Below are 13,556 nucleotides of genomic sequence, written 5' to 3' on the forward strand. Positions count from 1 at the left end.
CTGATCTCTGGCGTGTTTCATTATGGAGTGATGTTTGAGTGACACTGTGCCGGCTGTCACAGCCATGTGCTGAGGTTCCCTCTCATTTCCAGCAGCAACAATAATAATGACTATTCTAGTGCTAGCCCCACTGTTTGTGTTATTGTTGTGGGGTGTCAGACACAGGCCCTGACGTTTGCTATGCTATCAGCAGGAGTGTACAAATACAAACACATTTGCCTGAGTTATTGACCTTTATCTCCCCACTTTCTTGACAGCCTTCTCCAGTTATTGACAATACAAACACATGGGACGGCGCATAACCTTTCATTTACAGAGCACTTTCTCTCTTTTTGTCTCTCTCTCTGTCTCCCTTGTTCTTCCTTTCCCTCAGTCTGCGCCTCTCTGCACTTGCAATTTGTTTAGATAAAATGGGGGCAGACAATGGTACTGCTCATTTCTGCCATTTTTCTTTCACTCCAAATTTCAGAGGATAATATCATTAGACTGATACAATGGCTGCTATTCAGCCTTAGATACACAGATATTTCAAGTATTCAATATAGTTTTGACATGCTGACATTAGGGGAGATTGTTGTTTCCCTATTTGTTTGCTTACAATGATGTTGATTCCATCATAAATCTTGGGTACCTAAAGCAAGATGTTTGTCTTTATGATGTTCAAATTATCAGTGAAATATATGTGGTCGGTAAAGTGAAAACACAAGGAATAAGCAAAAAGATGTACAAAAATAAAAACTGGATTTGAGAAACAAATATTTACACTGTAAATAAGGAACGTTAAGTTTTTACACTGAAAAGTATACAGTGAGCAGTTTTATTAATGCAAAATAAAAAACAACATAATTATTCTGAAAATTGAACTGAATCCACTAACCCATAATAAACAGTACAATTTACTGCATCTCAATACAGCATTGAATAACAATGGTCATAAAACCACTAGTATTCCACTAATGATTCTCCTCCAGGATTTATTGTGTTTTTCAATGTGTGTCCTCTTGCATTTCAGCGTGAAAAATAGCGTACATAAAATACGGGTGTCCCCACCAGTCGGCCCTCTGCAGGTACTTCAGAGCCCCAAAATTAAATTTTAAACAATCCAGACCAGTGTTTGGTGACCATGGTTAATCATCAAGAAACAAAGACATCAAACAATATTTGATAATGAGAAAAATGCCTCCAGGATATTAGGGGATGGGGGGAGAGCACAGCATGAGCCTCGTCAGCAGAGCTAGGTAGAGAGGCCAGACCAGACACAAGCCGCATTCACGTGTCTGTGTGTGGTGATGGTGGGTGTCTGTGTGTGCGTGTGTGTGTGTGTGCCTCATACACAAAAAAACACTTATGCACGCACGCACACATCATGGTGTGTCGCACACACCAACGCTTGTACACACACACCTCGTATGGACTAGAAATAAAAATTTAAAAAGCCACTTTTTTTTTTCAAAGTTCCTGACGAGATAATTAGAATTCAGTGTATGGAGCCATTGGTGAGATTAGAGCGTTGTGAAATTGTGCTTCATTTTGAACTTCACTGCATCACGCCTCAACCCAATTATCTACAGTTAAAATGGCTTAGTGAGGCTCCAAACTGTGACTGACAAAAATACAGAGCAACCTAAAAAGTTTTCTTTATAGATAAAAGTAATTACGTTGCACCATAAAAAAGCTAAATAGCTAGACTTCTATTTTCTCTGAAAATACATGCAACGTTCAAATCACACTTTGACATCTATTAATATACATTAAGAGGTTAGTGATGGAAAAATATTTTATTATTTTAAATATTCAAGTTTTTTTAAATCGTATATATTTTTTTAAATTAGGAATTTATGCTTTCAGTAATAGATGCAGATCCAGAATGGCTTCATTTTCATCAGGCCAGTATAATTAGTCCTAACTAAAATAAGAAGTTGGGTAGCCAGGAAGAGGGAGGGAGGGGAAGTGGTGTTGGGTAATGAGAAGAAAATGTTTTTTCCCCTCTTCCTCTGTCATACTGTTATTGGGTTATCCTTGATTGACGCAGCGTTAACGGCCGGGCCAAATCAAGGCAGATCCAGCAACCTAGGCCGAACGGCAGCATGTGCAGCCACCTCGGTCATGCAAATTGCACTCGGGCAGCCCGTTGACTATGATTAATGAGTTTGGGCTGCAGCCTTTGTTTCCGCATGCAGCCGTTTAGAGTGAAATACAATCCCAAAATATTATGAATCTCCTATTAATCCAGTAAATTTGCTCACATTGCACATGTTGTTTTGGGCGATTTACAGATTTACAGCCAAATGTGTGTGTGTATGTTTGCACATATGTGTGTGTGTTTGTGTTAAGGGGATGAGCACAATTGTATTTAATTACATGTCCTCTAATTAAATTCATTAAAAGATAATAAAATAAATGAAAGAAACAGCTTTGAAAGCTTAGGTGAAACACATGTGTCTTGTCTCCCATGATGTAAAATATGGATGTGGGATTTTCAGGGGCAGTCATGCTGTACAGGGGGGATGTATGAATCCGATACCTTGCTAATACTACAGGCATTTCCTGGTTATGGTTTGCCTCATGTTTAAACTGTGATTTTTAGAGCTAAGATCCCAGACTCCCTGAAGATTGGAGAGCAATTCTGTGTTGCAGGGGAGTGAAGTCACTGGCTTCAGTAATGGAAAAAAAGGAACATTATGACAGTAATGCTGACGATCTAGTGTAACAAAATGCTCTCTTTGTAACGTGAGTAATATCACTAGATATGGTAAGGAGGGACTATGTGTAAGACATGGGAGGGCTTGCAATTTCCTTAAACTATGTGATGAGTAACGGAAATTACACAGCCTCACAAATCTTCAATTCATTGTCAGATACTGTTGATAAAAAACACTTCTTATGCATGCACGCATTTTCCTCTTCTCCACAGATACACACTTTCCCTCTGCTGCCAGCAAAATGTAAATGTTTTCCAGGCATTAAGGTATATAAGTGCCATTAGTGGAACAGTGCTTAGCACTACAATGGTGTGCCGAGAGCAGTGGAGCAGAGATCAGTGCAGCATCTCCTGGATATCAGAGGGAGACATCCTTTGTAAATTCATCTCCTACTGTGAGACGGCTTCACAGCTGGTTAGCGACACTGGGTGTACAACTGCCCTGTTTACACGCAGTCTCCAAAGCACTCATCTTTCACCCGGTATCTTTTCCCTGCATCCTCTCCATCACCTCGCTCTCTCTTTCAGCTCTAATCACAGCCTGCTGTGGCTTTCTTAGCCATCAGTAAATGCATACAGATATAAACTTATTCAATACAAAAATGTGTGCTTACACACACACATAGGAGTACATAGAAGGGCAAGAGTAGACACCTGCAAACAACAAAATCTCTGATCCCCTAGCTTTTGAAGCCATTACAATACACAGCCTTCCAACCCCTTCTCTGATTTTTATCATTTTATACCATTGCATTACACTGGTCCTTTTATACCTATTACACACACGGCTCCCCACCAAAACCCCTGATCCTCTGATACCTAGATGGGTAAACTGCTCCTCCTGCCCCTGACCTCAGCCCTTTGTAGCAATCAGACCAGACTTCCTCAGTTGCCCTGATCTTATCTAGCTATACCAATCCCACTACACAGCTCCCTTTTGTAACAGCTACAGAGCGCTGAGCCCTTTCAGACCCAGGCACTATGCCGGTGAACACAGAGCCTAAGACCTCAGCTCATCTCAGACATCATACTACACTGCCCAACAACAATGACTGCTATTTTCTGACACAGCACAGGTCAGATAGAGCCTTTCTGCTCACTGATGCATTGTTCACTCAGAATGCAGAAAACCAAAAGAATGTTTGACTCAGCCATAGAAGAGACTAATATAATTATACAGGCATACAGGTGATAATACAGATTAAAAATAAATAAATAAATAAAAAATACACATTTTGAGTCCTGTTATTTGTGACAGCGATCATCTTTCATTTTTTATTTTTTTAGGAAAATAAAAATCAAACAAAAATGAACTGAAGAAGACAAAAGATTTAAAAGAAAATCTATTAGTGAATGAGCTTTAGCACTATTCCACAGAGACTAATTATACAGTAATGCCATTGTAAAATTATATTGATCTCAAGGGATGTATTTGGTCTTAAAGAATTACTCCAATCTTACTGTTGTTTAAAACAACCAATTTTTAACTGTTAGATTCATAATCATTAAAAGACACACAGCTTCAAGTTAGAAATGTTACAGAAAGCAAATGTTTATCCTTCAAAGTTTCACAGTTGTTTCTTCTATACAGCAATCCATTTGAATTTTTTACGTCTAATTTATGTCGTGCAAATTGAACCAATATACCTTTACTGCTGAGAGAGGATGCTGGTGGATACTGGGGGAGCCCAAGACTGGAGATGACCCACAACATTTCCCATAGGAGGTAATTGTGGAGTCAAGGGGTAACAGATGTCATATGACTCTCATTGAACCACTATAAAAAGGTGAGAAAATATATTTAGACACTTTAATTTCAATTACTGCGCTAAATACGGAAAATAAGAATTTTTGAAAAACGATGGACTCAGCTATAAAGATACTGCGTCTTCAGTTCTTTAAAATGTAAATAACTATTTTTAAAAATAAATCAGAAGTACAAACAAAAGAGCCATGTGTCTGAAATCGCTGCATGAACCCTTCGCTTTACATGAGACTGAGTGTTGCGGTACAAAATATAAACTTTATGGTCAAAGCTAAAAACTATTTGTTTCAGCCATCGTTTTTTTTTTTCATCCCCAGTGAGTGCCATAAATGTAAACGCAGAACCAAAACCATGGCTAGAAGTGTGTTAAATCTGTCACGCTATTAGTGAAACTGTAGTTCACATACGCATTAGGGAGGCGTTCCCTTATTTCTCCCAGTCACCGTGCCTCTATTTCTCCATTACAACCTTTCCCTTAAAACAAAAGAACAAAAAACATAAGCGTTTTCCCTAACAGCACAGTTCATGTATTCCAGAGCCGCTGGACTGCAAAATACTTGAAGAATGTAACAGGAGAGCCTGTATCTTATCATTACTAATACCTACTCGTTTTTGCGTGCGTCGTTAACAGCCGACGAGAAGGCAGTTCCAGTGACCAACACGTCTTAGCTAGGCACCGCCTTCGCGCTACAAAGTAACCAATCATCTGTCGGCATACTCAGCTCCTTGGATTCTTCTACCAATCAACTCGGTGTTCACATGAAAGTAACCCCCTTCAACTTCCTAGCGGGAAGCAGCTATCGGGGACGGTACTAGGACTGCAGGAATTAAGAGTAAAGATCCCTTTTTCATGGTATTTATTGCTTTTGAGCTATTTTTTGCAGCATGTTGCACACAATAGACATGAAGCCGACTAATACCTTGGTGAGACCGAAGGTTTTACGTTATGATATGCCCTTAGTGTTTCGCAGGTGTAACATAAAGCTAGGTTTGGTTAGCGGTGCAGCTACTAAAACAGTAAAACAGCTGTTTTTGACAGCTGTCAATGACCTGACACCCTCGCAGGTCGCGTTGTCACAACTTTGTGCAGAAGCATGTGTTGATCAGATTCTCTTCCCCCCTTCAAAGATGAGACTGTCCCGAGCAGAATATAAAGAGATAGTGCGATGGACTGAAAAACTGAGACCTACACGCCGATGCATGAAGATACTGAAGGACAAGTTTCCAAGGTGAGTGTGTACACACTGGATTGCATTCAGTGTGTGTTTCCGTTGCATTTGCCAATTGACTGTTACTGTACTCCAAGTGCATATTAATGTCTGACATAGAAAGTAAACACCAAACTGCTGCGTATGAGCATCAGTTACCACACATTATAAAACAATGAGTCAAGACCAAAAGAAGCCCAAACAAGATGTCTTTGGATTATTGGAAATTAATTAATGTATCAGAAAGCTTGTTTATTTAAATTATATTGTTATCATCTGAGTACAGCTCCCCATAGCCAAGTAATCCCCCTCCCCCCCTCAGTTTTATCTCCTATTTTTCAGCATTTGTGATCCTATTTAATTCACTTGTTAAGATCACTAATTAATTCCACACAGGTTTCTGTATTGGCTTCCACCACAGCATTAGCCAGCGTTTTGCCATGCAGGTCCTGCACATCCAGAAATCGAAGAGAGAGGTTAATGGTTGTATTTGCCTTTCTCCTTGACACTGAAGGCCCTCCTGTTATTGACTGTAACATGTGTAATCCCCCAAGGCCTCCAGGACAGCATGGCTGATCCCGTCGAGGTCACTTACAAAGTCGCATGTATTTGGAGCTTCCTACTTCCATTGTGCCCTAATCACCAATCTAGAAGAAGGTATCAGGTCCCCAAAGGGGATGCCATGGAGTTTCAGTTTGCCTTTGTTCTCACTGTCAGCATTTTACGGAATATGTCATGCATATAAAATGCATCCAATATTGCTCATGTTTAAGCACTGAAACACTGAAGTCTGTCTAGCGTTTATTTCTTTTTTGTATTCTCACTCAAACTGCCTTTAACAAACATACCAAATGCCATCTTTTGTACTGGAGTGTAATAATTAAATGAAAACACTGCACCGTTTTCATTCCAGTAATTCTTCACAGTCTTCCTCTCCCAGAGGTGCTTGCTCTTTTGTTTAGTCTTGCTGGTTATTATTTTTACGTTCACTATAACCAATCTCGGGGAGGCCCTTGCTCTTTAAATCCCTGAGTCTCGTCACTGGGCCTGACAGACAGGCACGGCAGCAGTGTTTTCACAGTCTGCGAAATTATTCTGGTTGTCCAATCAGCTGAGCTGGGCTCTGGAGGGTTAGTGATTGGACTGGCAGGAAATCAGGCTCTTAAGACATAACATATCGACTAGGCCATCCATCATCTCTTAGCATGCGCTCAGGCACAGCAGTCAGCCACCCCCACCCCACACACCCCCTGTCCCCTTAGACTGTGTGGGAGCCCTGCCATTGCGTAAATATTGGCCAGGCTGGGCCTGGCAGTGGTTGGGTTGGAGGGGGTTTGGGGCTTTATTGTGGACAGGCTTGGACTAAGGGGATGGGCAAGAGAATTGGTTATTACAGTCAGGAGAATAGACAGTTGCATTGATACCAAATCATTTTGCAATATACTATACCTGTTTTCCAGGGGATGGAAACTGTTGAATAAATTGTAAATTCATGTGTTGTTTACAAGTATAATAGCAGAGGCATGAAGTTTATTTAGATAGTGATATTATTTTGCTACCCTGTAATTGTATTTTATTCAGGGTTTCTCTTTGGCCAACATAGCCAGAGCCAGCACTGTAATAAATATATATATTTTCAAACCTCATTTTGTTAATTGCAATATTATTTACTCAGTTAAAATCAATATTGAGTAGAAATGGCATGAAATGCACATATTTCTGTCAAAGAAAGTAGCACAGTCAGTGCCTTAATTGTATGCATGTAGTTAACCACTAAAGGTTGACTTTGAGTCAGTAAACACCATATAGTTTTCTTTTATGCTACATTAATCTGATTTATCCAATAAGTATATGAAAATACTTCACAGGTGAGCGTAAAGGCATCCTACTGATGTAATATATTTAGGTCTAGGGAGTTATTAGTTACTGACTTTAGGTGAAATCATAAATGATTTGATGGTCCTCTGTGGTCATTTTACAGTTCTGCTCTGGCTGAATTCATTTTTTTATGCAATTAAAGTTAAAATGTATTAATAAAAGGAGTTGATATAAAAAGGATCTTTCATCATATATTATAGCTACAGATCTACAGTAGATAGATGTTGACTAGGTTGAAAAAAATCTTTATTTGTTAAATTTCTTACAGTTCTTTCCCCTTTAGTTGTTTTTTTTTTTTTAAATTCTGTTAAAATAATCATTACCCCAAAGGATCTGAATGCTGTATAGAGTTCAAAATCATTTCATAGTCATTGCTTTTGATTGGGAACTTAAATGGAAGAGAATTTAAACTTGGAACAAAAAGATTGTTATAGGCCATTTCAAGGTAATTTCCACAGAGAGTCTGTCGGTCTTTTGCTTGTATTATGAAAAGCGTTTGTGGGAGGAGAGAGGGAGTGTCCTATAGACAGACAGAAAGAGAAAGATTGTGATGTGGAGTCCCTCATCTGTAACGGCTGCATAACACAGATGTTGGGAGTCATCTGTCAGCCTGGCCTCTCTTGCTGGGCCCGAGCTGCTCTGGGGGGAAAAGAATTGGACACGGTGCTGTCACTTTTTACCCCCACTCACAATGGAGGGACATGCAAATATCAACCCCCGTTCTTGCCCTCTCTTCTTTGCCCTCCTCTTAGCCAGTCGTGGTGTCCTGTCTACTATCTGGACTGTGGCTAGGCAGAAAAGGGGGATGGGGGGCCGATCGCAGGCTGGTGTGGGGGGAAATGTGACATCAGTCCCATCAGGTCCTTCTCTTGCCACATATTAGAATTGGAAATGATGGGCTGCTCTCTCAGGCCTTGCCTGTCTTCCCATGGGTCTAGAGGGGACCCCAGTCCTTCTACCACTTGTCCCCCGAGAGAGTTGGTGCAAGAAGGGCAAGATAAAGAGGGAGGGAATGTGAGAGTCCTCTGTGTCCTTCTGTGCTATATTATGAATGAATTGGGATGTAATGATCACCCCCCTCTTTAAAATGCCATTCAGCTCCTTATATGGCTTTCACAGTGATGAAAGTAAAAGAATGAGCAAAACGGGGCAGATGCGGCTGATTTGCAAAAAAGAAAAGCTTAAACAGTAAAGTGTGAAGCATCTTTCCCCACTAAACACAATCAGCACCTCTCTTTTATTCACACACACACATACACACACGCACAGACACAGTTCCCTGGTGAGGAGTCCCTGAACGTTTTTCGAATCGGGCCCTAATGTGCCGTTTTCATCAGCACTGAGGCGGGCTGCAATATGGTGCTGGAGCTCGCTCTGGGAATATGAATGTTGATTAAGCATGCGTTCAGCCTTTTGAAATTCTGAAGAAGTGTCAGAATAATGGATGTTGAGCAAATGTCAAGCATTTGTTAATTTCTCTGTTATTTGGGGTTTATCTAGCATGATCTTTGGAAGGAAAGCGCAGGGCAGGGTTGTTGTGGCATGTGCCATTGATATGATGATTTCTTGGCTACACTTTGTTTTTGATGGTAATATCTCAGCTCAGCATGAAGCTCAGGGAATTGCTCATTGATTATTTATTGTAGTCATATTGTTTACCTCTTTACATGGCGGTTAAAGTTAAGGATTTGATAACAGGTATAATATGGTGGAGAAAAAAAACATTAAATATCGCTTTTTTTTCCCAGTGTGTGGTATTTATTATTTGTTCACAGCTTTCAAGGGCTCATTGCCCACATTTTAGGTATATCAAAGTCTTGGCATATATGTATTAAATTCCTGGCTTGTTTCTCAGTTTTAACTTTGATTTCTATGATTGTCCCTGTGGAATCAACTGATTTTCTCTTTCCAGCTGCTGTGCTGTGAAGGTAGAACTCCACAAGTATTTTGTAGGCTGGAAGTGGCAATGACATTACCCAGAGACTGATCAAGTGCAGAGCCTGTGGGGCCAGCCCCGACAGCTTCCAGTGCATGGCCTCACACTTCTGGCTGCCCATATTGAACAAAACACAAACTGGCAGTTGGGGCTTAGGGGTACAACCCTTGAAGGCTGGCTAAATAATTCCACGCCTTTATGTGGTTAGATGAGCACTGGAAGGGTGAAGGGATGAATGAAGTGTTAGCAGAGAGAAGGTGTGGAAAGAAGAGAAGCTGAGTATACAACTTCATGTCAGGCTAAGGAGTTCATGAATAATAGATGTAATCAATTACTTGATTAGGAAGCAAAGGAATGGCTACTTCCTTCTCATATCAGAGGGATGTTGTCCAAGCACATTCCATAGAGTGCAAAGCCTTTTTGGCTCATTGGTCTAAAAACAAAGAGGTAAGCAGCTTGTTTTTGAGTTAGGCCTGATAGAAATTACATGGTCCCTTATCGTGAAGGTTAAAAACTGCATTTACTGGAGCGATAGACTGAGTAGGTCAATATTAGTAGAGTAAAACTATTGATATGGTACTCTAAGAATAAGAGCAGCATCTGCTGTACTGTATGCTAGTGTCAGTAGTAGTGTTGTCACTGAACCCCCCCAAAAAACATATGTACTCTGAGGGAAACCTACAGTTCAGCTGGGCAGTTATATCAGAGTCTCTAGCCTGGGGTTCTCTTTGCATACTGGAATCAATTGCAGACGAAGAATGAAACAAAATTGCCCAGAATGGTACAAGTTCCCCAGCTGCGCTTGGGGGAATAGGCAATTGGTCAGTGTAATGTGTTTCTTTGCCAGACCAGTGGACACTCGCCACTTGACGGATAGCATGAACCTCATTTTCTGTTTTCCATGAGAGCTTGCAGAAGCAGCAGTGACAGTAATTATGCTTTAACAATGGCAAAATACTATAGTTATAGCACGTCTTTGCACAGACGGAGTGGTGAAGATCCCTTGCTTTCAGGAGGAATCACAATTAGAGTGGTGATTGTAAAGGTTTTCTTGCTCTTTTTACCGCCATTATATAACAGCTCTGACAACTCAGGGCACCTCAACAGACAGAAATTTTAAAGATTGTAATAAAGTAAAGGAAGCTCAGTAGGGGTCATATTGTGCCTCTGCTAAAACCATTTCTGTCCATGGTCCCCTACAGCCTTGTAGGTTTGTATGGCCTGCTGCGGTAAGATTGTTGGGGGTGGGGGTTTCTTCACAGTACAAACTGGTGAGTCTTCCTTCAGATGGAGAAATATCTTGAAAATATTGTTTAAAAGTGACAAAAAAATTGCACAAAAATTTCTATAGCTTTCTAAAATGCAACAGTCATTATGTTAATTGTGCTTAAAAGGAAAAAAAAGCCTTTATACTTGTTTTTGCAGAACAAAAATTGCAAATATTTAAACTCTAAACACGTGCGCTCATTGTGCAAGTATTTGTTTGAAGCTAAATGACACACTGAGATTTGTGTTTGTTTCTATCCGTTGTCAGAATATATCACATTTATACATTAATGTATAAAGATTTTTTTTTCAACTCATTTGTTTGGCTGCTGATGACGCTAGGCTTAGCTGAGAAACAGATGTTAGCATTTTGCCTATCAGCATGTGTAATTAACAACATTTGCATATCCAGCGTTTTAGCCCGTATTCAGCTGTATAAAATACTGATCTATAGCAAAGTAAGTGCTTCATATAGTATTGTCAGCACTCTTGTCTGAATGAGGTGTTTTGATGGTAAATAAACCTAAATATGTGAAAAAATAATGGAATTAAACTTCAATAATAATGTAATGTAGTATAGGTGTAGAATTTAAACTAAGCCTTATCCTCTCAGATTTCCTTGCACAAAATATTTCTTCCATGTCATTCCCTTCTGAAAATTGTTTCATCGCCAGCAGTAAAAATATGTGCTATTAGACAGTTCCATGCCCTGAAGAGTCACACCATTCAACACACTCTGCATGCAGATCCACCAAATGCTAAATACTGTCGCAGCATATGATACCAATGCCATTAGCCAGGTGGCTTTCATTACCCAAATTACAGCTATTGTTTATAATTAATTATTTGTAAATAGGAAGTTTCCAAATATAATTGATAGTTTGAATTTCCCTCATCTCCTATTAATTAGGTTGATGGGAATTTCAAGGCTTTTCACTGTGTTCGTGTTTAAGGCAATGATACAGCCTGAATGCACAAGAAAATAAGTTAATGCAGCACTCAAACTTGAATTTATCAGATTCACAGCCACTGGGTAACCTAGCTTAATAGAGCCTGAAGTACTGACCAGACAGCCATACCAGTTCAGTGACAAAGTGAAAGTCCCTAATTGTTTTTAATTTAATCTGCTGCTTTACTATTTTGGGTGCCAGTGCATATTAATGCTCTGTCTTATGTTGTAAGGAAGGGTAATTAGGTTGAGAGTGAATGATTCCCTAACCACTCTTCTGTCTCCCAACCTTCTGTTTCCCCATGTTCTAAATTATATCCGAAAGGGCAGATTTTTTATTTTCTGCTTTTTACATAAAAGCCACTGTAAGTGTGCACTGCAGTGTCACAGACTCTTGTCCGTGGCTCTTCAAATTATATTTTGTGTGTTCTTTGTTTGATGAGATTGATTTTTTTTTTTTTTAAGTAAGTGAAACAGCGATCAATGAACCCATATGTTGACCTTGGCAAGTGCATTAAAAAATAGCTTTCTTTATTTACACAATTCACAAAGGGCTCACGACTTCCTAGCTTTAGTCACAGAACTGTTTTAGGCTTCACTTTAGGAAGACAAGTGTCTAATATATGTTATTTTAAATATTCGTAGTCATTGTCAGTTACAACCACATCACCAAGAGATATTTAAATATTAGAAAAGGTGGAAAACCTTGTTACCTTATCATCTTATTTCAAAAAAATGTTCAAAGCTGTTTTATCATATCCTAACATTTCCATGTGTTGCATATTGACACTAAGCATTTGGCTGTGCGTATCATGTGTGCAATTCATAATAAAATGCAAGCTACAGGATTTGTTTAAGGCTAACAAAATACAGTCAGAAATGCAGCTGGTTTTAGAATAGTTAACAAATTGGGTTCATTTTTATAACCACTGAGACAGGACAGAGTTTCACAAATGCTTGTACTGTGTGGCAATGGGATACATGAATTATAGTAAAAATGTAATACTCCTGTTCAGTAGGCAGATCAAATCCTCGCTGTAAGATGGCAATTGGCTACATATTTTAGCATAAGGTGAGCTTACTGCGCCCAAGAGAGGACAGGCTGGATATACATTAATGTAAAGTCTGCAATAACTTATTGTTAATGTCTGTTAAATAAAAAAAGGGGGATTATAGCAGCATAAAACTTGACAGACTCTATAAAATGCAAACAAGTCTTGGTTTTAATCCAGATATCTGCATTCAGCTCTTCATTTTGCCCCTTTTTAATGTTTTTCCTTTTTTTTTTTTTTTAACTATTTCTTCACATCTCTAATTAGTTTAGTTCGAGTCTTGTTTTTGTGTCAATCTGCTTGAGGTAAAAATGAAAACACAAGTCCCCAAAGTTCTTAGTGTTTTTGAAACAGATATGTTTTCATAGATATTAAGCGTCGTTTATGTCCCTTTAAAGTTAACAGGCTATAGATTTAGCAATTAAGCAGTAATCATGCTCATTATAGAGAGTAATCCATTTAAAACGTAACAGATGTCTGGTCCGACAGGGGGATCATGATGGTCCCATGCCAACAATAAGGCTGTAATACTGTCGAAATGCTCAGGTGCAAGGTTGAAGTGTGGAAGAAATTTTTTCCCTCCCTTAAGTGTCCACATGTTGACAGTTGACCATTTAATGGCCCACTTAATTGCGGTGGCCCCTTCACCCCTAAGCATCATTATAAATTAATGCTGAGGGGGTAGACAATTTTTCCCCTCACACTCTGAGAACTTCCTTTGTCGTCTTCTTTACTTTTGTAACTTTGTGTGTGATGAGAATCGGGCTGCTTTAACATGTGGTGCTCGATTACACCAAAGTC

General features: G+C 39.4%; 1 protein-coding gene and 1 long non-coding RNA gene across 4 annotated transcripts in view; one reads left to right on the forward strand and one right to left on the reverse strand.

The window, feature by feature from the left end:
- Positions 1-5,118, reverse strand: part of LOC105941153 (uncharacterized) — an 81,726-nt gene extending 76,608 nt beyond the window's left edge. The window contains exons 1-3 of the long non-coding RNA XR_001167777.3: positions 5,073-5,118; positions 4,874-4,940; positions 4,349-4,478 (exon numbers count right to left, since the gene is read on the reverse strand). This is a non-coding gene — a long non-coding RNA (uncharacterized LOC105941153). The remainder of the gene's footprint in view (positions 1-4,348; positions 4,479-4,873; positions 4,941-5,072) is intronic.
- A 94-nt stretch (positions 5,119-5,212) lies between these two features.
- The window catches only part of cdin1 (CDAN1 interacting nuclease 1), a 50,811-nt gene continuing 42,467 nt past the window's right edge, over positions 5,213-13,556 (forward strand). Inside the window, exons 1-2 of one of the 3 annotated variants that reach the window (XM_004540358.2) lie at positions 5,213-5,319; positions 5,595-5,695. In XM_004540358.2, coding sequence (XP_004540415.1) covers positions 5,317-5,319; positions 5,595-5,695 — 104 coding nt within the window. In that variant the 5' untranslated portion in view covers positions 5,213-5,316. Of the gene's footprint in view, positions 5,391-5,594; positions 5,696-13,556 lie in introns of all 3 variants that reach the window. The other 2 variants (XM_004540359.2, XM_076877613.1) reach the window with 2 other exon arrangements.

This window comes from Maylandia zebra, linkage group LG19 (assembly GCF_041146795.1).
Source record: "Maylandia zebra isolate NMK-2024a linkage group LG19, Mzebra_GT3a, whole genome shotgun sequence".
Taxonomy (NCBI): Eukaryota; Metazoa; Chordata; class Actinopteri; order Cichliformes; family Cichlidae; genus Maylandia; species Maylandia zebra.